Here is a 27,073-nt window from a genome sequence, read left to right as displayed (position 1 = left end):
TCTCCCAGGATCTAGATTCTCTTCCTCTGTTCGTGCAGCTTGAGAACTTTTATGACACTAATAAACTTACCATTGCCTGAAATCTCAAAGCCATGCTGTGTGATCTGGGACAAAACCACAACCGGCTCATTCAGGATTTAATGAAGATGATTTTTTTAAATGTCAGATTTTCCTAAGCGGGTTACCTCTGCAGAGGAGTGGTCTGATCTGGAACTAATGGAACTCTCTCTCCTTTTTCCCTAGAACTGGTCAGGCATGAAGTGTCAATTCAAGCTGCTTCGGATGGCTGTGGCCTTGATCTGTAGTAAGTTCTGACGGGGCAGGCTGGGGGAGGGGAGCCCTGTACTGGGCCTGGGGGATGTAGAGACGGCACAGTCCCTGCCCTTCTGGGACTTGTGGTCAAAAAGAAAAGGGAGACGTGTCCACAATGTGCAACACAGTGGGGATGTTACGAGAGGGTCTGGCCTACGATGCTGCTACCTAACCTTTCTTCAACTTTTCACTGATGTATAATCTGCAAACGGGAAAGGGCATGCAGGATTAGTGTCCAGCTCAATGGTCAGATCAAGAAGAATAACCTTTTTTGGCTTTTATTTCTTTTTATTTCAAAAAAATTTCTGGTTTTAGTATTTTTATTTAAAAAAATGTTTTTCCTTCCAGCTTTATTGAGATGTAATTGACATACAGCCCTGTGTAAGTTTCAGGTGTACAGCACGATGATTTGACTTACATACATCATGAAATGATTAGTACCGTCAGTTTAGCGAACATCCGTCATCTCATACAGATAAAGAATTAAAGAAATGGAAAAAAATATTTTTTCCTTGTGAGAAAAATCACTTCTTAACCTTTTGGGTCATGGAGTTGATCCTTTGAGATCTCCTTGGAAGCTCAGGATTCCTTTCCAGAAAAGTGCCGGTATGCACGCGCATGCGCGCGCACACACACACACACACACACACACACACACACACACACACACACACTCTAAAACTCGCAGTTCAGCAGGTTCACAAACTGTAGCTAATCCATGAACCCCCGTGAGCAGGTGCCATGGGGGCCTTAGTTGGGAGAAGTCAGTCTACCTGCATTTTGAGTGTGAAAGACAGGCAGGTGTTTGCCAGATAGACAGGATGCAAGAGGACACTTCAGGTGCAGCAGGAACAAAGACACGGGTGGGTGAAGGGTCATGGCTGGCAAGTCAGTTAACAAAACTGCCCCAGGAGGTTCAGGACTGTGTGTGATTATGTAAGAGGTCATTGGAGTCAGATCATGGAGGGATTTAAATGCAAAGAGAAAAATTGGGCTTCATTTTGAATGTACTGGGAGGCCACTGGAGGCCTTTAAACAAGAGAGATACTGACAGTTTTGAGTTTGCAGTCACTCATCAGGCTGCAGGATGAAGAGGATGTTGACTGAGGGGGATGAGACCAGAGGCCAAGAGGCTCATTGTGAGATGGGAAAAGATGAGTCTGAACAGAGGAGAGAAGAGGGACACACAGACTCTCATTCAGTCCCCAGAACATGGCTGTGAAGAGTGGGTTATTGTCAGGCTTAATTTACAGGCTCAGAGCGTGAAGTTCCTTGCCTGGGGTCACCCGCCCTAGAGGTGGTAGAGCCAGTGTTCAGAGCCAGCCTGTGTCATCTCTAATGCCCCACACTTTAGCCAGGCTGGGCAGGAGCTCCTGGACTGTCTGTGCCTGGGTCAGCTACCTGCTGTGTGGGGAGGAGGAAGACTGAGCCAGAACAAAGGAGCAGGGGCCTGGGTGGGCTCCACTTAAATCCACTTGTACATCCCTTGTACCCCTGGCGTTCAGGGCCCTCTGGTCTCCGTTTCCTGGATGGGGTTGGAGGATCTCTAATCCCAGAGAGGAACTTCCAGCCCTAAAACTCACAGAATCTTTGAGCCGGGGCCACGGTGGGCCGTGGGCGGGCAGTGGGCTGGGAGCAGTTGGGGAGCATAGCCTCCAGTTTGCTCAAACTGAGTTTGTCTGTTTGCAAGGAAAGGAACAGAATGATGTCTTGCTGTTTAGAAGAATCCAACTCCAAGCAGCATAAAAACTGAAATGTGGTTTTGGAGCTGGAACCAATGCCATTCAAACCTCGTTTGCGGACCTCAGGGCCTGTGAAGCAAAGGCAGGAAGATGCCCCAGGGCCTGGGGAGGCGTGTGGGAGGGCACTGTGGGCGTCCCTCGCCGCTCCTTTTCCGCCATCTATTGGCCACCCCTGGAGTTGCAGGGTCCAGGCCAGGAGGCTGGGCAATTCCCCTGGGGAAGGATCATCCCTCGAGGTGCTGGCATCTCTGGGACGGTTAGTGTGGAGAGAGGTGCCCTGGTTAATTAACTGGTAACGAATAAGTAGAAAATTCCCCTCAAAGGCTTTAGTCTGTCAAATGAGGATAAGAATCCCCACACTTGGTGTTTTTTGGGTGGTAGGTAATGAAATGGCACAATTTCCCAGCACTTATCCTTTCAAGAGAGTACATCCCCATCGGACTGGCCAACCCAAGAAGTTCGTGCAAGAACGATGGATTGGAGAGCAGGATGGGGGCGTTTTAGAATCCGTTAAGGTTTATTTCCAGCACTTTGTTGGGACTGTTTATTTCCATTCCTTCTTTGCCCTTCTTTCCCTTCATCCCTTCCTTCCAGCCACAAAATCACTGGTGCTGAGGGTTCTTTAAGGGTTTTGAACTAGTACATGAAGACACTTTATAAAATGTAAAGGGCTAGCACGTATTGAGGTTGTTATTAATGTCCCGGCCGTGCAGCCTGGTACCTAGAGGCTGAGACTTTATACAGATGGGGAAACTGAACCTGCAGGACTCACACCTGCAGGGGTGCAAGGGCCTTTGGGCTTCTGCACAGAGCTGTCCCCTCTGCCTGGAACGCTCTTCTTCGGGTCTTCTCTTGATATTCAGATGTCAGTCCTTTAGGAAGATCTGTCCTGATTCCCCAAACTAAAGAATCCCCCTCCTTAAATGTGGCCTTGATTTTAACTCACCTATTTTTTTCCCCATAGAATTTCTTTTACTGAAATTATCTTACATACGTAACTATATGCTCGTCCATCTCCAGACCCTGTAAGCTCTAGGAGGACAGAGGTTTGTGTGTTATCTTCACGATTATATTTCCAGTGCACAGAGCAAACAGTGCTTGGCCTGATGGGTAGTGAATGCATTAGTGGGTGGACAGCTGGATGAATGGATGGACTGCAAGGCTTCCTGCTCAGCCCCCGCCCCGTGGCCCTCCTGTGACTTCTCTGTGCTTCCTCCCCTTGCAGTGAGTATGGAGTTTGGGCGGGCCGTGTGGCTGCGATTCCACCCATCAGCCTATCCCCCGTGCCCTCACCCGAGCTTCGTGGCGCACTTGGGTGGCGTGGCTGTAGGCATCACCCTGGGCGTGGTGATCCTGAGGAACTACGAGCAGAGGCTGCAGGACCAGTCGCTGTGGTGGATTTTTGTGGCCATGTACACCGTCTTTGTGCTGTTCGCTGTCTTCTGGAACATCTTTGCCTACACCCTGCTGGACTTAAAGCTGCCGCCGCCCCCCTAAGGGCCTGGAGGACCTTGGTCGGGGAGGGGAGGGAGAAGCAGTCGGGCAAGGAGCAGCCGTGTTCTTTTTCTCATCACCAGCTCAGTGAGGCCAGGGAGGCGAGGACAAGAGACGCTGGGCCGCTGTAATATTTGTGTTCCGATTTGAACAGAGTGGAGGCATTTTTCTGAAAGGCACCTGTTGGAGGGTTTGGATGTGGCTTCTGTAGTTTTTCTAGATTGTTCTGAAAACCTCGGGCCAGGGTGAAGGCCTGGGGTGAGATGAGAGTGGCCGTCCCCTCGGGCTGGGCATGTCCCATGTGTACAGGGGTCCCCTCCCTTGTCATAGACTGGGCACCAGCCTTCTCACTCATCGCCACCCTGAGACACCTAAGCGCGTAAGGAGGGCCTGAGTCTGTAGTAGCCAGGCAGGCCCTTGTCCAGCCCAGAGGTCACTGTGGGCCAGGAAGTGTCCCCTCCATAGCTGTTGGGTCTGGAGCTCTAGAGTGGAAGGGAGCCTGGTGGTGGAGGACATGTCGACTTTGGTCTGGGGGGCCCAGGGTGCCCTCCCATGCATGTCAGTGGGTGCTGGGATGTGGCCTCTAGTGCCTGGGGTGGGCAGAGGAGGCCGATTCTGTAACTCCAGGCCCCACCTTTGCCCTGCAGGTACCCAGCGAGAGGAACCCAAGTGGGAGGGAATAAACTTTGTTCCAAGTTCCCCCCGAGGAAGGGTATCAACTTTGGGTGTCTCCTGGGTGCTGACATCTCACACCAGTGCCCCAGCATCCGTACCCTTATGTTCAGGGCCTTTTCCTCCCCTTCCACTGCCCTGACCCCACAATGTGCCTGTCCTTTGTTTATAGAGCCAGTGTTCTGATACGCGTGTGCATGCGTGAGTGTGTGTGTGTGTGTGTGCGTGTGTGTGTGTGTGTGTGTGTGTGGTCTGGTGGGCGGATGCACGTGGGGTGGGAAAGACAAAGTGAGGCCAGTTGGAGGCAGCAGAGGAGGCTGTGAGGGGCAGAGGGGGATGGGGCGGGAGTTTGCATGAGAGGAAGGAGGGTGCTGAGAGATGGGAAAAAGCTTGCCCCCTTCTTTCTTGCTTTCCTCAGAGAGGCTACTGGGCTTTCTTGCCTTTCTCAGAGAGGCTCCCGGGAGCCTCTCTGAGAATCACTGACCGTGGGAGACTTGCCGTGGTGGAGGGAGACCTCGGGCCTTTCCAGGGACCCTCAGGATGCTCAGGCTTTCCTCGCCTTTGCCAAGTTCTGCTCCAATTCCCATCTAGAATAGAATCCCTATCTGAAAAGTTCTGTTGTATCTCCCTTAGGAGCCTTGGGGGCGCAGGAGAGGCTGGAGCAGGAATGTTGAGGCCAAGTGCCCTTTTGAGTTGAGGGTACAGGAGGCTACATAAAAGGAACTCAATTCAGATGGAAAACTGCTCCTGGAGAAGAACTGTAGGGTGCTTGGGTGAGTGTCAGAGGTGAGGGCAGCCCGTAGACTCAGATGCTCAGAGCTGGGAGGGAATACGGAGATGATCAAATCCATCCCCCCACCCATTACACAAGTGGCAAAACAAGGCTGAGGCAACGACCCCTGATAGAAGCTTGTGCCCACCCTGAGGGGAGGGTGTGGGGAGGATGGCGTTTGACAAACTACGCCATTCCCTTTATACCGCTCTGGGAACTCAGAGCCACGGACAGCCCAGGAGGCTGCGTTCGTGCAGGAATGGGGCAGCCACATGCCTGTCAGAGCCCTTAAATATACCAAGGTCCAGAGTCAGCCAGGCCAAGCATTTGGGGGTCTTGGGCCACGTAAATGGTCAGGGTCTTCCTAGCCAGGGACACCCCCAAGCCACGCCAAGCCCTTCCCTGGCTTTGCCCAACAATAGATGGTTCTGGTGCCCGCGTCTGGCTCCCGAGGTCCTGCTGCACTTGTGCCAATGCTGTGCTGAGGACTGCCAGCCCCAGGGTGGGGGATGAGCCTGGGTGTGGTTGAGCTGTGCCAGTCTGTGCCCTGCCAGCCACTCTCTGCCCTCCTGAGAGACAGGTGTAGCTGGAAGAGTCTGTTTCTTAGGAGACTCTGAGCTGGAATGGGGGCCAAGAGGCTCGGGTGAGGATGGGGGGGCGGGGCTCAGCCCGGGGCTGCTGCCACTGCTAACCCTGAGTGGCGCTGTCCTTTCCTGGAGGGACAGAAGCTGCTGGTGCCCTGCTGCAAGGCAGGGGCTTCCCCTCCAGACCCTGGCATGTGAGAGGTCTGGGATGTGGGTGGAGGGGGCACAGAGGGGCCTTCTTGTTTGTCTGGTGCGGCCTGGAGAGGGGCAAGAAGACTGTGAACCAGAAGAGTCTAGAAAGCCCTCAGAGAAGTACCCAGTTCCTTCAGAGTTTCAGATGGAAGCCTGTTACCAAGACGGACTGCCTGAGGCGGAGGTCCTGTCTCCCATCCGGTTAAGTCTGCCCTGCAAGGTCTGGGATGCGCTGAGGGAGCCTCCTCCACACCTCAGGCCTCCAGCCCCAGCTGCTCCCTGTCCAAAAACAGCCCTGAAGTTCTTTGCTGTGCTTAACGCCCACCTGCACCACCTCTCCCAACCATCGCTCCAAGCAAGACTGCCCAGTGATGACGGCAGTCACTCCACACCACTCAGGTCTCCAACCCAGGGCCGGGAGACAGCTGTCCGGTAAGAAGGCTTTACTTTTGGAGTCTGGCTTTTTCCCCCGGCAAGTCCCTCTGTTCCCGAGCTCCCAGCACCTGCCAGCAGCACGTCCCCGTCGTCCTCCTTCCTCCCTCCTCTAGTATGGCCACCTGGCCAGGGTGCTGGGAAGCAGAGGGTGGAGTGAATCTTCAGGCTGTGGAGGACAGTTGCCTTTCATCCGCAGCCTCCAGAGATTGAAAGCTGAGGTTCCCCAAACAGCAGCCCTAGACTCACTCCCTCCCTCCCTAAACGCAAGAGGAATCACGGAAACTGGGGAAAGGAAAACAAACCTTCAGAGGAGAAATTTCGTTTTAATGACACCATTCATCATTCATTTTTTAATTAGGAAAACTCCCTAATGAGACGCTTTTGACAGCTAATGGGATTCTCAACTTCCATGAGAATCATTCTTGCCCAGAGATTAGGGGAGTTGCTGCTCGCCAAGCCTGGATCTTCTTTCCCCAGTGTCCAATTTAGTTTGCAAATAATGATGATTCCCGGGTGCAGTGGAAACCCTTTCCTGACATCATTCATGTTGCTCCCAGTGCTGGCTGGAAAGCTCTGAAACTCCTCTGCCTTAAAAAACTGCCCAACACTGATCTTCCTCTGCCCAGGACTTGAGTAAGTGGAAACAAAAAACACAAGCTGCAATGTTTGTTTCTAAATATTTTTATATTGTGTATATTCTGTATATTTTTGTTGTAACATATTATTTGAGCACAGATTCCATTAAAGATTTTTTTTTTTCTTTAAGCCATTGGTTATTCAAGAAGTGACCTGAAGGGCTGGCATTGGACTCTATTTCATCTCAGTTTGGGTTAGGGAGGGGGGGAGTGTGGACAGCAGTGGGGGTGGGTCTACGATGTATGCGCTACAGATGGGGCATCCGTGCTCGGTGCTGGTGTTTCCTGCTCGGTGGTGCTTTTTTTTTTTTTTAATATAAATTTGTTTATTTATTTTGGCTGCATTGGGTCTTCGTTGCTGCACGCGGGCTTTCTCTAGTTGTGGCGAGCGGGGGCTACTCTTCGTTGCGGTGCGCGGGCTTCTCATTGTCGTGGCTTCTCTTGTTGCGGAGCACGGGCTCTGGGCGCCAGGGCTTCAGTAGTTGTGGCACGTGAGCTCAGTAGTTGTGGCTCACGGGCTTAGTTGCCCCACGGCGTGTGGGATCCTCCCGGGCCAGGGCTCGAACACGCATCTCCTGCATTGACAGGTGGACTCTTAACCACTGCGCCACCAGGGAAGCCCAGCTTGGTGGTTCTTAACGTTTCTTGAATTACTGAGTTCTTTTGACTGGTTGATGAAAACACGATTTCTCTGCCCATAAAAATGCACAGATAGACAATTTTGCGTACGATTTGGGGGGAAAGGGCTGTGAATAAGGAAACTCATCCATAGTTTCAGGTCAAGAACCTCTGTGCCAGCTGTCCTGGTGGGTGCCCTGCCTTCCCCTTCCACTCTTACATGGTACCCCAATGAGAGCTTAATATTTTGACTATTATTATTGGAGGAATTGTCTTCAAAATATCCTAGGTACTTCCTTTTTTACCCCAATGACCTAGTCTTTAGGTCTTTCTAGAGGCTGTCAGTACCCTGATCTTGAGAAGCGATTAGGAATGTTCTCAGGGTAAAAGGGCATGGACAGTTCACATACAGAAGGGGAAAATAAGCGGAGCATTAAGCGTTAAGGTAGAGTCTGGTGCTTGGTAAGTTTAACAATCGAGTGGGCTTTGAATGGATGAAACCTGAGAAGGTGATCTGTTCTCACCAGTTTTTCTAAGCTGATGGCAGTGTATGTAGTTTTGCCATTCATGACTTTCGCTGGCGGATTAAACTACCCTGTTAAATTCACTGTGGGAGTCGTTTCCCTTAAACGTTTTCACATCAGTTTCCTGTGTATCATTTACAAATATTTTTAAATGCTTTCTGGAATGGCAGAAGTCACCCCAGAACAAACTTGAGAGCAGGGTTCAGCCTAAAGGTCCAGGAACCCACTTCTGTCTGGAGTGTGGAGAACTGACTCTCCTAGAAGGAAAGTCTGGACCCTGTCAGCAGCCGTGTTCCCAGGACTCAGTTCCAGGTTCCGACACCCGAGGCAGTTAAAGGTAAGCTCCCTGGCAGCCAGAAGTCGTTCAGCCAGCTTTGGACTCGGCCTCTTATCACTTCCTTCTTCACTCTTCGGCTTCCTCCCTTCCTCCCTTCTACCATTAAGTAATGGGAAGATTCTTTCTTCCCATTACTTAATGTTTACCGATAATGAGGTAATTATGAAGACCATTTACTGGGTACCTACTACGAGCCAGGGCACTGGGCGAGAGGCACTTTCAATCTTACTCTCATTTAATTGCACAGCTACTTGGTGTGAAGTGGGTATAAGTACACCCGTATTGACACGTGAGGGGAAGGCTTAGAGAAGTTCAGTAACTTGCTAGTAGGATCACACCCAAGACTGCCTGGTTCCAAAGTTCGTGTTCTTAGCCTTCGGGTGTTTGTATAGAACTTTAAGGACACTAAGTTTGTAGAAGCATCAGGGTGTTTGTTTAAAGAGCCAGTCTCATTGCCCTGGGCCTAGGGCCATCGGTCACAGCGTGAGCCTTGGAACATTAACTCGGTGTTCACTTAACAGGATCTCCGTTTTGTCAGCCCTCCCAGAGGTAGGTCACAAGAAAATCAGCAGCTATCACCCCCAATTTCCAGCATCTAGCATTTATGCCAGCGCAGAGTGGTATGAAGTCCAAGAGGCACATTTAAGAAGTTTAGCAGATGTAGGACTGGAGCTGCCTTCTTAGACCTCCAAATGGAACGACTTCATTGAAGCCAGTGGGGTTTCCATTACTAAGAAGACACATGGTTAGGAAAATGTAGTCCTAGTAACTGAATCTTATTTCTGAGATGGCAGGCTTTTCTGGCATCTGGTATAAGGAATCCTCTGGTAAAGGAGAGGCATTCTGTCATGGTTAATAATGAATGAGAGTGAAAGGAATTGACTTGGGTTATTGAGTTCGAAAGGTAAACTTTACTGGACAATGAATAAAACATTGTGATGGAAATTGCTCCTACACTCTGCCTGATGCCTCCTGCAAGATGCAGAAAGGTGTCTCCCAGCAGGTGATTTGATCTTCAACAAACTCCTTAGCCTAACGAGTATAATTTCCCCCATAAACTTGTTGTGAATTACTAAAAATGTCAGGCTGGAGAATTGAGCTCACTGAATAAAAATGACTGTGCTGGTGAGAAGCTAAGTTGTTTTATTATTATAAATATAATTACAGATAAATTGAGACCATTTTTGATATGTGACAAACATACATTTCCTGTGTATAGCACACAAATAATACATAATGTATTCCACACTTGAACAAATGCTTTTTAAAACTTTAAAAGTTAATATATTAGCTTATTAAAATTTGAATACAGTACATGTTTTTGGTCATGAGCTCTTTGAGTTTCTTCTCATGGCCCACAAGATATTCAACTCCATGTCACTATTTTCCTTGTCTACAGTAGTGATATACAGTTCATCATACACTTTTAAAATAAGACTGTTTTATATATAACTGTGTAATGTGGTGAGCTTACATTACAAAAAGTATATATAAAAGTACATATAAAGAATATGTAATTATGCCTTGACTCTATCCATAAATGACTTGAAGCAGGTAATACATTTGCTTTTAAATGCTATTTACAACATGGACTCTTGAATGATATGTGAATTTGAAAATGAAAAATATGTTTTCCAGACTCAAAATGTTGATGTCTTAACATTGTTTATTTAAAAATTTGATTTCCAAGTGGGCAACACTACATTAGAAAAAGATTCAAGGGCTATGCCATAAAATCGCTTGTTTTCCATAGTCATTCTGAATTTAATGCTATAAAAAAGATGCTACTTGGATTTTTTTTTTCTACACTGACTATGATCCAAGTTATTAAAGTTTAAAACCATATGAAAGCCTTTATGAGGATCCTGAATTATATTTCTCATTAAAGAAAAGAAATGGCTCAGTGAGTCATGTCTCTAGACTTCAGTATAAGAGAAAGCAGAAGGCCATTGTCAGTCATTTGGAAAGTTAAAACTCAGCACTTAATGTGAATTTAGATGAGTGTAGGAGAGGACTTTTATGGGCTTGTGTTCCTCTGGGCATCCTGAGGGCAGTGAGGACACAAGACTTCTGATCTTCTAAACAAAAATCATTATCAAATGGATTTATTAAAGAGCTAAGCAGAACAAACTGCAGTCATATGTGTGTAGCTACAGTTGGCTTCCATGGGAATTATAAACGGCTCTGAGAACACTTTCAATTGATTCAGAATAAAACAATTTAAGGCTTGCAACAAATGTACAAAAAACTAAAAGCAATGATTAACCCTGACATGAAGAATCTCTGTTACATTTGCTTGTACAATTTATGTACTTTGTTTCTTTTTTAACCCTCTGTTTAAAAAATCCAGCATTTTCGTCTGAAAGAAAAAAGAAAATATAGGCTCTTGGCAAATACCTGTGAACAAATGAAGAAAAGTGATGGGGCCACTTCTGCAGTAGCTTTCCATCAGAGATAATGTTTTATCTTGAAGCTAGTACATCTATTTTTAAAGCTCATTTACCTCCCTACACACTCATGATTTATTTGCATATTGACACGAAATCTGGCTTCATCATCCATCATCAATCAGACAAAAAAAGTCTATCAAGCACCCACAGGATGCACAGATCTGTTTTTGAAATGGTGTCGTGGTGTTAATCTGTCCTAAAACTAGGAGTACTTTTTTTAAAAGAAGCTATAGTACGTTGAGAAAGAAGTGTTATCATTTTTCTGGGAGGAAAAGTTGCTAAATACTGCAGCAAACTCCTCACAGAAGCCACAAAATCACCTCTGAAGTTTTTTAAGGAACAACTCCCTGAAGTCTAGAATTTATGAGACCAGCAAATGTAAAATTTTCACAACTCTAACACACACCTATCTAGGGCTCAGTGAAGACTTGCATCAGATTTATATGTCTTATTAGGTTTAATCTTAAAAGTACAACATGAAAAAACCTAGAATGTTTCAAATAATCTGAAATAGCAATCCTATGACAGTTATAACAACTGCAATTTCAAACACCAAGGCTTGCATAACTTCACAATATAATCATCTCAAAACATGTGATCAAAAACTTTGGGTAGGAGCTTCTTTCATAAATTCTTCGAGGACAGCTACCACACTTTTGGCTTCGGGCATTTCTTCGTGTTCCACTTTAACAATCTTCAAAAGGATATCTCCACTACCACAGTTCTTTAGGAACATGTAACATTTAAACAAAGCATAATGATTCATTTCTGCCTGCCGGATAAATCTCTTCAAATTATTTGTGTCTTGTATGGCCTAGAAAAAGATTACCCAGTTAAATGTGTGTTTAGTGAGATAATAATGAAGCCTGAAAAAGATCTCCTATCCAGCTGAGAACTCAACATATGTTACTGAAATGTTTGCTTTTTATTTTTGAATATTTTCATCATTTTTATTGCTAATATGCTTTGCCCTCGGTAGAACAAAATCTTTTATATATATAAAGTAAAAATACTTTACAAATCTCCTAAATAAGGTGACAACATGCCTCCCCACCAAAATTTTGAACCCTTAGGCATGGAACTCCTTTTTTTGTGCTTTCCAACTAAGATATGTCACGAATTACAAGACTGAAGTCCTTGAAATATAAGCAAGCATTCAATCCAATTAACTGGATATGCAATGGTACATATGCAGAAGCCACTGAAAAATACAAATGGAATGCCTTTTGAGGATTCTAGTTCGTGTTTGTTTTTAAAAACTTATTTTAATTATTGTGAATAAGGCTTATGGTACAAAATAGATACAGAATAATGCAAATTTATGGTTAAGACCCGGACTCTACTGACAATTAGGAAACCATAAACAAGACCAAAAGACAACCCTCAGAATGGGAGAACATATTTGCAAATGAAGCAACTGACAAAGGATTAATCTCCAAAATTTACAAGCAGCTCATGCAGCTCAATAACAAAAAAACAAACAACCCAATCCAAAAATGGGCAAAAGACCTAAATAGACATTTCTCCAAAGAAGATATACAGACTGCCAACAAACACATGAAAGAATGCTCAACATCATTAATCATTAGAGAAATGCAAATCAAAACTACAATGAGATATCATCTCACACCAGTCAGAATGGCCATCATCAAAAAACCTACAAACAATAAATGCTGGAGAGGGTATGGAGAAAAGGGAACCCTCATACACTCTTGGTGGGAATGTAAATTGATACAGCCACTATGGAGAACAGTATGGAGGTTCCGTAAAAAACTAAAAATAGAAATACCATATGACCCAGCAATACCACTACTGGGCATATAACCTGAGAAAACCGTAATTCAAAAAGAGTCATGTACCAAAATGTTCATTGCAGCTCTATTTACAATAGCCCGGAGATGGAAACAACCTAAGTGCCCATCATCGGATGAATGGATAAAGAAGATGTGGCACATATATACAATGGAATATTACTCAGCCATAAAAAGAAACGAAACTGAGCTATTTATAATGAGGTGGATAGACCTAGAGTCTGTCATACAGATGAATTAAGTCAGAAAGAAAAAGACAAATATCGTATGCTAACACATATATATGGAATTTAAGAAGAAAAAAAATGTCATGAAGAACCTAGGGGTAAGACAGGAATAAAGACACAGACCTACTGGAGAACGGACTTAAGGATATGGGGAGGGGGAAGGGTGAGCTGTGACAGGGCAAGAGAGACGCATGGACATATACACACTAACAAACGTAAGGTAGATAGCTAGTGGGAAGCAGCCGCATGGCACAGGGATGTCGGCTCGGTGCTTTGTGACCGCCTGGAGGGGTGGGATAGGGAGGGTGGGAGGGAGGGAGACGCAAGAGGGAAGAGATATGGGAACATATGTATAGGTATAACCGATTCACTTTGTTATAAAGCAGAAACTAACACACCATTGTAAAGCAAATTATACCCCAATAAAGATGTTAAAAAAAATAAATAAAATAAATAAAAACACCAATAAATAAATAAATAAATAAAATAAAGATATTGTTTACATATAAAGAATGACAGGTAACATTTTTCATTAGTATTGCCTTTACAATTTATAATGTCGCTATATCACAGTGGATAGATTTGCTCCATTGAAATGTGTCTTTTTGTTTGTTTATTTGTAAATAGTAAACTAACATGAAAAAATGTTCAGCCTGAATAATAATTAAAGACAGATTTGAACAGCTATGGAGTGCCAGTATTAAGTTAATAAAAATAAATAAGATTGATAAAAACCTGTTGTATTAGGTTCTGCATAGAAAACCCACACACATTGCTGGCCATTCTGTAATTTGTTCCTATTTTTCTGAAGTGCAAGCTGACAATTTGTAAGAGGAACCAAAGCATTCAAACCCTTTGACTTGGTAATCCCACGTTAGGGAATATACCCTAAGGTAATAATCCAAATGAAAAAAATACGATCCAGCAATGCTCCTTCTGCATCTCCCTGAAGAAAACAAAACACCTATTCAAAAAGGTATCTGCACCCTCACGTTCCCTGCGGCATCACCGAAGAACCCAAGTGTCCACTGACGGATGAGCAGACAAAGAAACTGTGGTATATATACCCAGTGGAATACCACTCAGCCATGAAAAAGAATGAGATCCTGCCATCGGTGACAACGCGGATGGACCTCAAGGGCATCATGCTAAGTGAAACAAGTCCGACAGAGAAAGACAAATACCACACGATCTCTTCTACATGTGGAATCCAAATATATATAGAGTTAAAAAACAAAAAAACAAAAAAACAAGCTCATAGACTTCAAGAACAGACTGGTAGCCACCAGAGGCAGGAGGTAGGGAGTGGGAGAAATGGGTGAACTGTTTTGGTTTTGGTTGAAATAAACTGAAATTTTTAAATGCAAATAAAAGGACTTCCCTGGTGGTCCAGTGGTTAAGAATCTGTCTTGCAATGCAGGGGACGCTGGTTCGATCCCTGGTCAGGGGACTAAGATCCCACGTGCTGTGGGGCAACTAAGCCCGCGCGCCACAACCAGAGAGCCCGCACGCCGCAATGAAGAGCCCACGCTCTGCAACTAAGACCCGACACAACCAAAAAATAAAAATAAATAAAGCAAATAAAAACACTGATATACCATCGTCACCCTGTCAGATTAGCAAAGATGAAAAGTTTAGGTACCCAGTCGTCACTGGGTACGGGAAAACTGGCACTGAGGATTCTAGTTTTGAGAATGACATCATAGCTATAAAGCAGATTTGTTACTCAGTCACCGGTACTAATTACAGTTCAGACAAAGACTATGCGTGGCACTTGGCACACAGCCAATTAGTTACCTTTAGTTTAAAGTTCTCCAGGACTTGTCGAAAAAGAAAAGGGTTACCTCCTTCAGCACCATTCAAAAAAGCCTGCATCCAATCCTCACAAAACCGATTGCTTCCTATAAAATATTTTAGAAAAATAAATAAAAGTGAAATCACAAGACATTTATTCTTCCTTTCTTTTTATTTATTTTCTTTCTTTCGCGGTACACAGGCCTTTCACTGTTGTGGCCTTTCCCACTGCGGAGCACAGGCTCCGGATGCGCAGGCTCAGCGGCCATGGCTCACGGGCCCAGCCGCTTCGCGGCATGTGGGAATCTTCCCAGACCGGGGCACGAACCCGTGTCCCCTACATCGGCAGGCAGACTCTCAACCACTGCGCCACCAGGGAAGCCCTATTTTCTTTTTTTAAATTGAGATGTAATTGACATATTAGTTTCAGGTGCACAACATAATGATTCAATATTTGTATACATCAAGATATTCTTTCCTCCTTTATAAAAACTCTTATAATGAATTATTTAAGACTTCTATAATGGTCTAAAAAAACTTAACTCACCACCTGGTTAAGAAATACCAAAATGGTTGAAGTTCCCGTTTGCCTCTTCCCAATCGCATCTCCTTCCTTTCCCATCAGAAAGAATTATCATGCCCATGTCTTTCTATAAACTTTTGCCACATACTTTATCTATAAGCCCTATATAGTATTATTTTGCATATGTTAAAACTGTATTTTTCTTTAATGGCTCTTGCATTATATAATACATTTGTGTGCTATACTGAGACATATAGCTCTAGTTCACTCATTGTCACGGCTATATAGTATTCCATTGTATGAATAGAGCAGTTTATCAATTCTCCTGTTGACAGACACTTAAGTTGCTTTCAGTTCTTTGCTATTTCAAACAGTGCCCTTATGAACATCTTGTATTTGTCTCCTTGTGTACATGTACAAGAGTTCTCTATATACCTAGGAGAAGAATTGCTAGGCATGACATGATTTCCACGTTTCTAGAACTGCTATTGTTTTTGGTGATTTGGGGATAAACATGTAAAACTGCACAAGACAGGAAGGATAAGTTTGCATCATTTGTTCTCAGCGCAAAAAAGGAGATTCACAAGCCTGCTCCCGGGGTTGTTGGCTCACCTGCATTGTGGAACTGAGGCTGGGAGCTACTACAATCGATGATCACAGACTTATGCTGCTCCTCCGTCATGGCCATGCACAAAGACGTCATGGTGCCTTCGTGAATAAGGCCTTGGAGACTGGCCACACTCAGAAACCTGCCACACACACAATCCTTTTGCACAAACTATATTATAGGATGGGAGGGAGGAAGCAAATTCATTCTGCATTGGGAGTGGGGGTGGGTGTTAAAAACATAAACATCAGGCTTGCTGTGGAAAAGGTTCTCTTTGCAAAACTGTTCTTTACCTGTGAATGTCTCTCTTTGTTTTTTCATCTGATTCTTTAACCTCAACAGGAGTATAACTCAGAGCCTATGAGAGAAAAATAAAGCCTAACTGATACATGTATTCCAGTTTTCCTTGTTGCACAGCCACTTGTGACTAAACATCACCTCCCCCAATAACCACCACGCTAGACGATGCTTGCTCGGCACTGTCCGGGAGCTCTCCAGAGCCTTGTTCAGCTGTTGCTGTTCAGATCACTAATCCTTGTTCAGATCACTAATGGTCTGAAATCTGGCTTCACCACCTGGGCTTGTGGGGCCATCCAGCCTCAGCTGCATCTACCTACCACATATTTACATGAAAAACCTGGCCATTTACTCGAGCCTACCCCATTGTCTAGATATTTTAGTGAATTTTTCATTTTTTATTTGGACATTTTTATATAGGTAAAATCCCTTTTGATTTCCATTTTCCTTCTCAAATTATTTTGGAAATTACACCTCTTCCAGATCACTTCAAAGGGTAATTATTTTAGGGAGTTCCCTGCTGGTCTAGTGGTTAGGATTCGGGGCTTTCACTGCCGTGGCCCAGGTTCAATCCCTGGTCGGGGAACCAAGATCGCATAAGCTGTGCAGCGCGGCCAAAACAAAAAGGTAATTATTTTAAAACGTTTTATCTTATTAGAAGACTCAGTATTTGCAATTCTACCTTAGTAGTGTAACTTTCTAGATCTGAATAAATAGAGTGTGGTCTATCCTAATGCAGGCATTGTCTGAATGAATATTCGGGGGGAAGGTAATGTTCAGAGAAAATAAGTATGTCTTTAAATAATCCAAACTTGGCCAAAGTGATTCTCAATTAAGGAAATGCTTTTGTTTGGGCAATACTTACAGCATGTAGCAGAAAGGTAAGCTGCTCCTGAAAGAGATGAACCACCCTTTGGATTGGGCATACAACATCCTCAAACCAGCTGCTCAGGTAGGACTGTACGTGGTTCTCCCCACCCCTTTCCTAGATCAAGAGAGAATGTCATTTGCTTTGATATCAGCCTTCACCTTGGACTTAACATTTTCTTCATGATACTCTTGACAGTGAAAAGAACTGGGGACAGACACCTTCTTTTAAGCTAACACCACAAATTTTAAAAAAGGAATTGTGATATAACTTTGCTGGGCTTGTTGGGCAGAGTGGGGATTAATTCAGTACTGCATTTCTTAAAAACACACTAAGAAATGCGTTATATAAAATGAAGAGACTGAATTAATAGGGTTCCATGCTATTTCTTCACTGAAAGGAGTTGGGGCATTTACATGTCAATCTCCTCCCACTGTACTGTGAACTCTTGGAGATACTCTCTTAATAATCCTCATCTCCCCAGCACCTGGCACAGCGTCTGAAATGTCCATGGATGAGCTTATAAAGTGCCTGTTGAATGAAAGAATGCAGACAGTTCGTTCACACTCGAAATGCGAACAGGGAAGGATACAAGTCATCGCATCAAAACACTCAAGCCCACTCCGGGTGTCAGACACGCTGCCAGGAGCTCATTTGGCTTCCTTGGCTGTGCTGCTCCCTGGGGCTGGAGGGAGAGCTCCAGCCTGGGAGAGCAGCTCCCCCTAGACTCGTAACCCCAGCTCACTCCTATGCTATCCTTTCCCCTCCTGCAGTGTCTTGTAAGCACATGCACAAGTGAAAGAAAGGAATTATTACCACGTGTAATGGGGAGTAAATTTTAAGAGTTATGACTTTACTGCCACCAACCAAACACATAGTTTTTAAAAGGTATGGATAAAGGAATTGAACGGAGGTATCTAATTCATAAAAGATCGATTAATGAAAACTGGGATGTTTCTAAAAATCTTTGAGGTTGAGTTCAAGGACAGTCATCCCATTGCATAGCATGTCTTTGGTGCCAGAGGCTTTGTGGGCCATTAGTTCTGACCAGAATATAAATCTTATGTGTCTAGAAATTGGGAAGAGAACGTCATCTTCCTCGCTTGGCATGTTACTATATACCTTTGAATTTAATTGAATTTTTCATAGATGCAAAACTTCAGAAGCAGTCTTGTGAAACATACAGCACTTATACGACTATGTTCCCTGCTTCCCTTAACAAGCACCTTTCTTTTTTTTCCTTCTTTTTTTAAAACAAATCCATTTAAAATTAATTTATGTATTTTTGGCTGCGTTGGGTCTTCATTGCTGCACGCGGGCTTTCTCTAGTTGTGTGGAGTGGGGGCTACTCTTCATTGTGGTGCGCGGGCTTCTCATTGCGGTGGCTTCTCTTGTTGTGGAGCACGGGTTCTAGACACGCGGGCTCAGTAGTTGCGGTGCACGGGCTCTAGAGCGCAGGTTCAGTACTTGTGGCACACGGGCTTAGGTGCTCCGCGGCATGTGGGATCTTCCCGGACCAGGGCTCGAACCCGTGTCCCCTGCATTGGCAGGCGGATTCTTAACCACTGCACCACCAGGGAAGCCCCCAAGCACCTTTCTTTTAGCCCGCAAAGTAGCACATTTTCAGAATTTCTACGTGTTTGTGTCCACTTGGATGATTTGACAAGTATAGCAGTCGCATAATGTTAATCATCTCAGTCTTTAAAAATATTAACGCAGGGACTTCCCTGGTGGTCCAGCGGTTAAGACTGCACGCTCCCAATGCAGGGGGCCCAGGTTCAACCCCTGGTCAGGGAACTAGATCCCGCGTGCTGCAACTAAGACCCGGCACAACCAAATAAATAATAAATATTAAAAAATAAGGAATGAAACTCTTTTAAAAAAGATTAATGCAATCATCTTACCTCACAGTTCATGTTATTTTTCAGCCCTTGAATATACTTGTCCAATTCAAGCCTGAAAGTATGTTCTTAAGGAAGCAATAAAGGATGAATCAAGAAAGGGTTTTATTTCTTAATAGGTAATATAAAAATCTCTCAAATAACTGTCAATTAAAACAAGCCAAGACAAACTGGTCGTACGGAGGTCTGAAATTGGAGTTAATGCATAAGAGGTAGAAAACCTTTGCGGACGTTGCTAGTAATAATCCTCTACTTGCCTGCCAACACTTTCCTTCCTGATACCCTCAAAGACCAAAGAAAGGATATAGCTCAAGTCCTTTTTCAGACCCTCCTAAAAAGCAGACCACATACTCTGAACAGTTATGTTCAGAGTCTGTTGTTGTTTGGGAAAGCAGTTTTTCTTGTTGGAAAAGGCAGTAATAACAACCAACTCGGTAACCTGGAGTTCTAGAACAGAAAGAAAAAGGTTAAATGTATTATTTTGATAACTCATGCACGTAGTTCTGTAGACTCCTCTGAGGCCTGGTCATCCTTATCTGGCAATACCATTAGGTTGCTCAGTAGGTCAGAGCTTCCCAGACTTCTTGGTTTACTTGTAACAACAGAGGAAAATGAACGTATACCATAATGGGCTTTAGCTAAAGCAGCACCTAACAAACATGGAATTTCTTTGAATTCTCCTGTCTTATGTGAAAAATTCATGCAAATTTCACTCTTGTTCATAGTTTTTCCATGTTCACATAAATATAATCATCTTTTCTCCCTCCCCTAAACCTTCATGAATCACTGAAGCTCCGGGCAGATGTGAAGTGTTTATCCGATGGCCTTATCTTTGGTATGTGGCCTCACACTCCTGAGAGGACTTGATGCCAATATCATGGTCTGAAGTGAACTACATCAAGGGGTGTAGTAGAAAGATGGCTGGAATTCGACTGAGGACACCTATATTTAAGCCTGAATTCCATCAATGTGACCAGCCTTGGGACCTCAACTTCTCTGAGTTTATTACTTCATCTGAAAATGGAAGTAAGAGTATCTGCTTTATCACCCCTTTGCAAGGAGAATGGCATTGAAGTTTGTGAAAGCCCTTTACCACTGTAAAGTATACAGTTATAGTTTTGGTAGTGAGCTCTTCTCTTCCAAGTACAAGACTAAATATGTACACCGAGGAGGCAGAGCCTCTGCCGTTCAGTTAATTCCATTCCACAAAAATGTGAGGCCCAGTGCTCGGCTGCCAGGGAACAAAGATGGACTTTGCAGGTCTAGTAGGTACTGATCTTTTGGAGTTTCTCACCACTTCTCATATTTAGCTCAGAAATAAAATCTCAGGATACAGCACATTTTATACTTACCTCAGCTCCACAGATGCAACATTACCCAGCCCTTCAAAGACTGCTCCCTTAGAAAGACGCTTAGCAATGAAACTGCACAGCTCTGGCTCCAATTCAGATGGTAGATTAGTATCCGCCAAGGAGAGGCTTGACAAATGAAAGACACACGTTCCTCACCAGTGGACTCTGCATTTACACCCCGCAAGTCAGACAGGACATCGCTAAAAGCCCTCACTAAGGACTCGGCAAAGCTTTCTATCTGACTCCTGTTGGTGAGGCTTCTAGGAATGTATATCACCAAGTATGATCTACCTCATCCATTTAAAATAGTTCTCTTTCCAGCTCATTCTCTCTAGTATTATGACTCCACTGGGACCCCCAAGCCACTGACCTTATATCTTTTTCACAGCAGCCTCAAGTTTCTCATCCTCATCTTCTTCCTCCTTACCAAGCTTAAATTCCAGTCATTGTAATCACACCCCTGCACACATTCTCATTCAACCCCCCTTTCACCTCCCTGTACCTACTTAGCAAAACTTCAGCCCTGGTTAGTCCAGCTCTCTACCTACTCTGCATCTGCACCTATGCAGCTGAATGTGGTTGGACAAAAACCCATATCCACAGTGTCTAGTCTCATTTTAAATTAATGACCACTAGGAATTTCCTGGTGGTCCAGCGGTTAGGTTGGTGGTTTCACTGCCGTGGGCCCGGGTTCAATCCCTGGTCGGGGAACTAAGATCCTGCAAGCCGTGCAGCACAGCCAAAATACATACATACATACATACATAAATAAATGACCACTAGCCTCCAGTGGGCCCTACTGCTGCCCAGCTATCACATTTCCTGGTTCACTCATTCTCAACTCTTTGACATCTCTATTTTTCTTTAAATTAATTAATTTTGGCTGCATTGGGTCTTCGTTGCTGAGCGTGGGCTTTCTCTAGTTGTGGCGAGCGGGGGCTACTCTTCGTTGCAGTGCGCGGGCTTCTCATTGCGGTGGCTTCTCTTGTTGCAGAGCACGGGCTCTAGGCACGCGGGCTTCAGTAGTTGTGGCTCGCGGGCTCTAGAGCACAGGCTCAGTAGTTGTGGGACACATGGCTTAGTTGCTTCACGGCATGTGGGATCTTCCCAGACCAGGGCTTGAACCTGTGTCCCCTGCATTGGCAGGCGGATTCTTAACCACTGTGCCACCAGGGAAGTCCCTCGAGATCACTATTTCATGCCTCCTCTTCTTTCCTCAATCCTCCAACTACCTACTACCCATGAATAAACACACCAGCTTAGTGATCATTTATGAGCTAAACATAAACACTTCAGTTTGGTTGAGATTAGAATATAAACAGAAACTATAAATTGAATATGCAGGAAGAAAAGCTTTTCTGTCATCAAACTTCCCAATATAAAATATAAACCCAGTACGCCTCACATCTTTGGTTTCATGTTATGGAAAATTTCAAACATATAAAAAGTAGAGAGAATAGTAATAATGAACCCACATGTACCTACCACCCAGTTTTGACAATTATCAGCTTATGGGCAATCTTGTTTCACTTGGTGGCGGGGATAAATTTGGAGATTGGGATTGACTTTTACACACTACTATATATAAAATAGATAACGAAAAAAGACCTAGTATATAGCACAGAGAACTCTACTCAATACTCTGTAATAGCCTATATGGGAAAAGAATCTAAAAAAGAGTGGTTATATGTATACATATAACTGATTCACTTTGCTGTCCACCTGAAACTAACACAACATTGTAAATCAACTATACTGCAATAAAAATTATTTTTAAAAAAATCTTGTTTCACCTGTACTCCCATGTTGCCCATACCTCCCACTTCCCAGACTTATTTTGAAGCAAGTTTCTGGAATCATATTATTTCATCCCTAAATTTCTCATTAGGTATCTCTAAAAATGAGGACTTAAATATATATATATATATATATATATATATATCTCCACAGTTCTATTACAGTACCTGAAAAATTCCTTAAATCATCCATCATCCAGTCACTCAGTGAACATAATTTTGTTTTATACTCCACTTTGCATCCAACAAGTGTTGAGGTTCATTCATTCATATATATATATATATAAGTATATATTAAATATCTACCCTGTGCCAGGTACCACTCAAGGTACTAGGTAGGGAGACATCGATGAACAAAAGAGACAGCAATCGCTGCTATCCTGCAGTTTACACTGTAGAGTGCAGCAGAGGAGCTATGAAAGGGTATTCAATGCGGGGGGGAAAGGAGGATTTTAAATTTCTTGATACTTATATTGAATATTTACTGGAGTTCCAATCAAGAAGCTCAGATTAACGGTGTGGCTAATCACCCTGGGGCTAATCACAAGGGTATTTGGATCTGCCCCAGCCTTGACTAAATGAAGTAATAAAATCAAGATGAGGTTCCTAGGGGAGAGGTGGGCTTGATGGTTTGACTCAGGGAAAGCTGCGTGGAGACAGGGTACCCACTGACATCTGCAGGCCAGAGATGCCCTTAAGAGAAAAGCACATACGCGGGATATGGCCAAGCTGTTTTTACCTGAAATCATCACCAGAGGGAGTTTCTGCATTTGTGCCACTTGGGCTTCCATCATCACTGTCCGCTCGCTGCTGTGCCAATCTGCATGCCGCAAAAGCAAGTCAGCTATCAACTTATGGGTTCTAACTCAAGCGGAGTATGGGGCCCCACCCCCCGCAAGCAGGATAGGGGCAGTCAACTAAAATGCTGCAAGGTAGAAGTGCTTGAATCCACTGCCTCCATTGACAGGGAAAACCCATAAAACAGCTCTGACAAGAGCTCCCTCTCTCTCCAGGCCACTTAAGGGGTGGAGGAAAGGCTAAATTAAACATCCAGAAGAGTCAAGGAAATTTACTCTTAAAAACAGACTTTACAGGGAATTCCCTGGCGGTCCATTGGTTAGGACTCGTAACTTTCACTGCTGAGGGCCTGGGTTCAATCCCTGGTCGGGGAAATAAGATCCCCCAAGCCACGCACTGCGGCCAAAACAAAAACAAAAACAGACTTCACAGGGCCAGAAGAACCCCAGGAAGTCTGCTGGGGCAGAGGGAAAAGAGGCAACAAGGACAGAGGGTAACTAGAAGGTGGGCGTGGGGGTAGGGATGGCGGGTTGGGGATGGAGGAAAGTGGGGAGACAATGACAGGAAGGACAGGGGATGGGAATTGACATTATTGAGCGTGTGTGGCACTGCGCTAAACAAAAGGCAGGGGCGACAGGAAGGGGCTGGAAGATGTTAAGGACAGAGCGCACAGGCATGGGAGGGCCAGGCACAAAAGTCCAGGATGGGGGCCCGGAAGTACCGCGTAAGGCGAGGAGGGCCCTGAGGGCCAGAGACCTTGGCTGGGAGGGGAGAAGACGGCGTTTGAGAGCCGCCAGGCTGCGGGACCTGGGGTGGGCTGCGGGGCCGGGCGGCGAGGCCGAGCGGTGGGGCCGAGCGGTGGGGCCGGGGCGGGGCCACAAGGGCGGTCGGGCGCTGCACCTGCTTCCGCGGTAGCTGTAGAGACAGTAGTAGCTGCTGGGCGGCGGCTCGAGTCTCCGCTCCTCAGCGGAGCCACCCTCCTCGCTGCTCTCTAGCTCCTTTTCATCCCCATCCAGCGATTCCTGCAAGGAAGGGAGCATCGCGGCGGCCACTGAACGGCCCTGTGTCCCCGCCAAACCGCTCCCCCGCTGCCGTACAGTCCTCGGTGGCCCGGCTCCTCCGGCTCCCGGCCCTCGCGTATCTGCGTTCCGCCGGTTTCCCGGGCTCTCAGGCGAGGAAGCTGGACCGCCCGCTGATTTTCCTGTCTTCTCTCACATCATTCAGGTCTCTGCAGAAACGTCACTTCCTCAGAGAGAACTTGACTGCCCTATGCAAAACACATCCCACACGCACCTCTACTGATGTCCCATCAGTCTCTGTCCTGTCCCCTTATATTTACTTCTTCTTCATCGGACTTGCCCCCACCTTATGTATTTGTTTACTATGTCTCTCCCAGTAGAATGTCAGCTTATTCACTGCTATATCCTCTGTCCTAGCCCACGGCCTACGGTGCTCAAGAACTGTTTGCTGAATTCGTTTTAAGATTTTGTAACGCCTAAGCATGTTTTTCTTGCACGTTTCACCCTATCACTATATCAAAGATATTAAAGTACACCTATATCCCATGTTAACTTTATATAGAAAAATAATAGCTAACATGTACGGAGCAGTTTCTGTGTGTGAGGACCCTTCTAAGTGCTTTACAAATACTTACTCATTTAATTCTCACAACTCCATGAGGTAAATATTATCCCATTTGACAGATGAGTAAACCAAGGCCCGTATTACTTAACTTGTCCATGGTAAAATAGCTAATAAGTGGCAGAGTGGCATTGAAACCCACTCTGGCTCTAGAACTCTTTTTTTTTTTTTTTTTTTTATTCATTTTTGGCTGCCTTGGGTCTTCATTGCTGCCCGCAGGCTTTATCCAGTTGCGGCGAGTGGTGCACGGGCTTCTCATTGCACTGTCTTCTCTTGTTGCAGAGCGCAGGTTCTCGGCGCGTGGGCTTCAGTAGTTGTGGCTCGTGGGCTCAAGAGCACAGGCTCAGTAGTTGTGGTGCACGGGCTTAGTTGCTCCATGGCATGTGGGATCTTCCCGGACCAGGGATCGAACCCGTGTCCCCTGCATTGGCAGGCGGATTCTTAACTACTGCTCCACCAGGGAAGTCCCTCTAGAACTCTTAATACTGCAAAATTGAATTGAGGATGACTTGTTGACCTAAAATTATTGGACAATTAATCTCAGGGTTGTTTTGTTTTGTTTTGTTTTCACTTCTTTAGATCTTTAATTTCTTACAATATTTTGGTTTTCCAGAATATAGTTCAGAACTTTTGTTAAATTTATTCCTAATTTTTATGCTTTTTGATGCTATTGTAACCAGAATTGTTTTCTTAATTTTATTTTCAGATTGCTTGTTGCTAGTGTATAGAAGTACAATTGGGGCTTCCCTGTTGGCGCAGTGGTTGAGAGTCCGCCTGCCGATGCAGGGGACACGGGTTCGTGCCCCGGTCCGGGAAGATCCCACATGCCGCAGAGTGGCTGGGCCCGTGAGCCATGGCCGCTGAGCCTGCGCGTCCGGAGCCTGTGCTCCGCCACGGGAGAGGCCACAACAGTGAGAGGCCCGCGTACCGCAAAAAAAAAAAAAAAAAAAAGAAGTACAATTGATTTTTGTATATTGATCTTGTACTGTGAACTTTGTTGAACTCTTATTAGCTCTAGATTTTTAAAAAATGTATTCCGTAGAATTTTCTACAAACAAGTGTATTAGTTTTCCAGGGTTCCCATTAACAAAGTACCACAGACTGAGTGGTTTAAACACACACACAAAATTTTTTTTTTTTTGGCTGTGCGGCTTGCAGGACTGAACCTTGGGGTCCCAGCAGTGAAAGTGCTGAGTACTAACCACTGCACCCTAAACAACAAAATTTATTGTCCCACAGTTCTAGAGGTTAGAAGTCCAAAGTCAAGGTGAAAACAGGGTTGGTTCCTTCTGAGGGCTATGGGGAAAAGTCTGTTCCAGGTTTTTCTCCTTGATTTATAGTGTTCTCCTTCCTATCTCTTTATAGTGTTTTCTTCTATACCTATCTCTGCAACCAAATTTCCTCTTTTTGTAAGGACACCAGTCACCAGTGTCCACCCCAATGACCTCACCTTAACATTATTACCTCTGTAAAGACTCTATTTCCAAATAAGGTCACATTATGAGGTACTGGGGGGTAGGATTTCAACACATTACTTTTTCTTTGCGGGCTTTTTCTTTTATTCACATACTCATGCCATCTCTGAATAGAAATGGTTTTACTTGTTCCATTCCAATCTGGATTCCTTTTACTTCCTTTTCTTGCCTAATCACCCTGGCTGGACCTGCAGTACAATGTTGAATAAGAGTGGCAAGAGTGGACATCCTTATATTGTTCCATCACCTTCTTTCTTCATTTTTGTTTTTGGTAGAGCACTGGGCACCATCTAAAATTATCTTATTTTTTATTTTAGTTAGAATGAATAAATGCTTTTCTATATATAACCACTCCCTACTTCAGACCAATTTCATCTCTCATCCAGATTACTGTCACATTCTCTATGACTTGCCTTTCAGCCTCCACCAATCCACTGTTCCCACTGTAGGCAGAACGATTTTTTCTAAGACTCAAATCTAATTCAGCTTCATACTTACTAACTCTGTGACTTTGTGTCAATTACTTCAACTTCCCGCCTCCCCCTTTTTTGGCTGCTCCCCCCGCAACTTGTGGGGTCTTAGTTCCCCCATCAGGGGTCGACCCTCGGCAGTGCAAGTGAGGAGTCCTAACCACTGACCACCAGGGAATTCCCTGCTTCAACTCCCCTAAGCCTCTTTTTCTTCATCTATGTTAACCGCGTGATAACAATGGCACCTCCATCACAGGTTTGTTGAGACAAGTAATGTAAAACTTACCACCTTGTCTGGCGCACGATAAGCGCTCCATGGATATCTACTATTACTTTTTCCTTTTAATAGTAACATCTAATTTACATTACTGGTTATTTCTCTATGCCAAACTCTGTTATAAGTGCAGACAGAGGAAGTTTAAGTGGCTTGCCCAAAGCCATGCAAATAGGCAGGGGCACTGGTGGAAAATGAACCCAAGCACTGGACTCTTAACCAGCTATACTCTTATTTGCGTTTTTCTCTAACTGCGCTCTTAAAATTCTTCTGTTGCTTCCCAGAGATTTCAGCATAAAATCCAGCTCCTCAGGCTGCTGGAGAATCTCCGGAAGTCGCCTTTGCCAGCCTCCCTAGGATTATCTCTTGCCATCAGCCCCTTCACTACGAGCTCCAACCCTACTATCTCTAGCGTTTTTTCAGGTGCTCAGGCTCAAAGACGTGCACTTTTTGCGCCCTGAGTGAGATACCC

General features: G+C 44.8%; 2 protein-coding genes across 5 annotated transcripts in view; one reads left to right on the top strand and one right to left on the bottom strand.

Moving 5' to 3' along the window:
* The window catches only part of RHBDL3 (rhomboid like 3), a 43,980-nt gene extending 39,536 nt beyond the window's left edge, over positions 1–4,444 (top strand). For both annotated transcript variants that reach the window (XM_060290344.1, XM_030862132.2), the window contains 2 exons: positions 244–304; positions 3,280–4,444. In XM_060290344.1, coding sequence (XP_060146327.1) covers positions 244–304; positions 3,280–3,679 — 461 coding nt within the window. In that variant the 3' untranslated portion in view covers positions 3,680–4,444. The remainder of the gene's footprint in view (positions 1–243; positions 305–3,279) is intronic.
* Positions 4,445–9,443: 4,999 nt separating this feature from the next.
* On the bottom strand, positions 9,444–23,939 carry C20H17orf75 (chromosome 20 C17orf75 homolog). Of its 3 annotated transcripts, none has more exons than XM_030862133.2 (10): positions 23,642–23,939; positions 22,683–22,763; positions 20,148–20,273; positions 19,102–19,242; positions 18,799–18,856; positions 16,892–17,011; positions 16,023–16,087; positions 15,735–15,871; positions 14,603–14,706; positions 9,444–11,581 (listed from the first exon to the last, which is right to left on the bottom strand). In XM_030862133.2, the coding sequence occupies exons 1-10, from the start codon at positions 23,779–23,781 to the stop codon at positions 11,366–11,368; spliced, it is 1,188 nt and encodes a 395-aa protein (XP_030717993.1). In that variant the 5' UTR covers positions 23,782–23,939; the 3' UTR covers positions 9,444–11,365. The 3 variants fall into 3 exon arrangements, with proteins under 3 accessions (XP_030717993.1, XP_069900569.1, XP_060146538.1); XM_070044468.1 differs by lacking the exon at positions 23,642–23,939 and adding an exon at positions 23,498–23,624; XM_060290555.1 differs by lacking the exon at positions 20,148–20,273.
* Between the last annotated feature and the right edge of the window lie 3,134 nt (positions 23,940–27,073).

This window comes from Globicephala melas, chromosome 20, assembly GCF_963455315.2.
Source record: "Globicephala melas chromosome 20, mGloMel1.2, whole genome shotgun sequence".
Classification (NCBI taxonomy): Eukaryota; Metazoa; Chordata; class Mammalia; order Artiodactyla; family Delphinidae; genus Globicephala; species Globicephala melas.
Note: the sequence above shows the minus strand (reverse complement) of the source record. Positions and strands in the feature narration are given on the sequence as shown.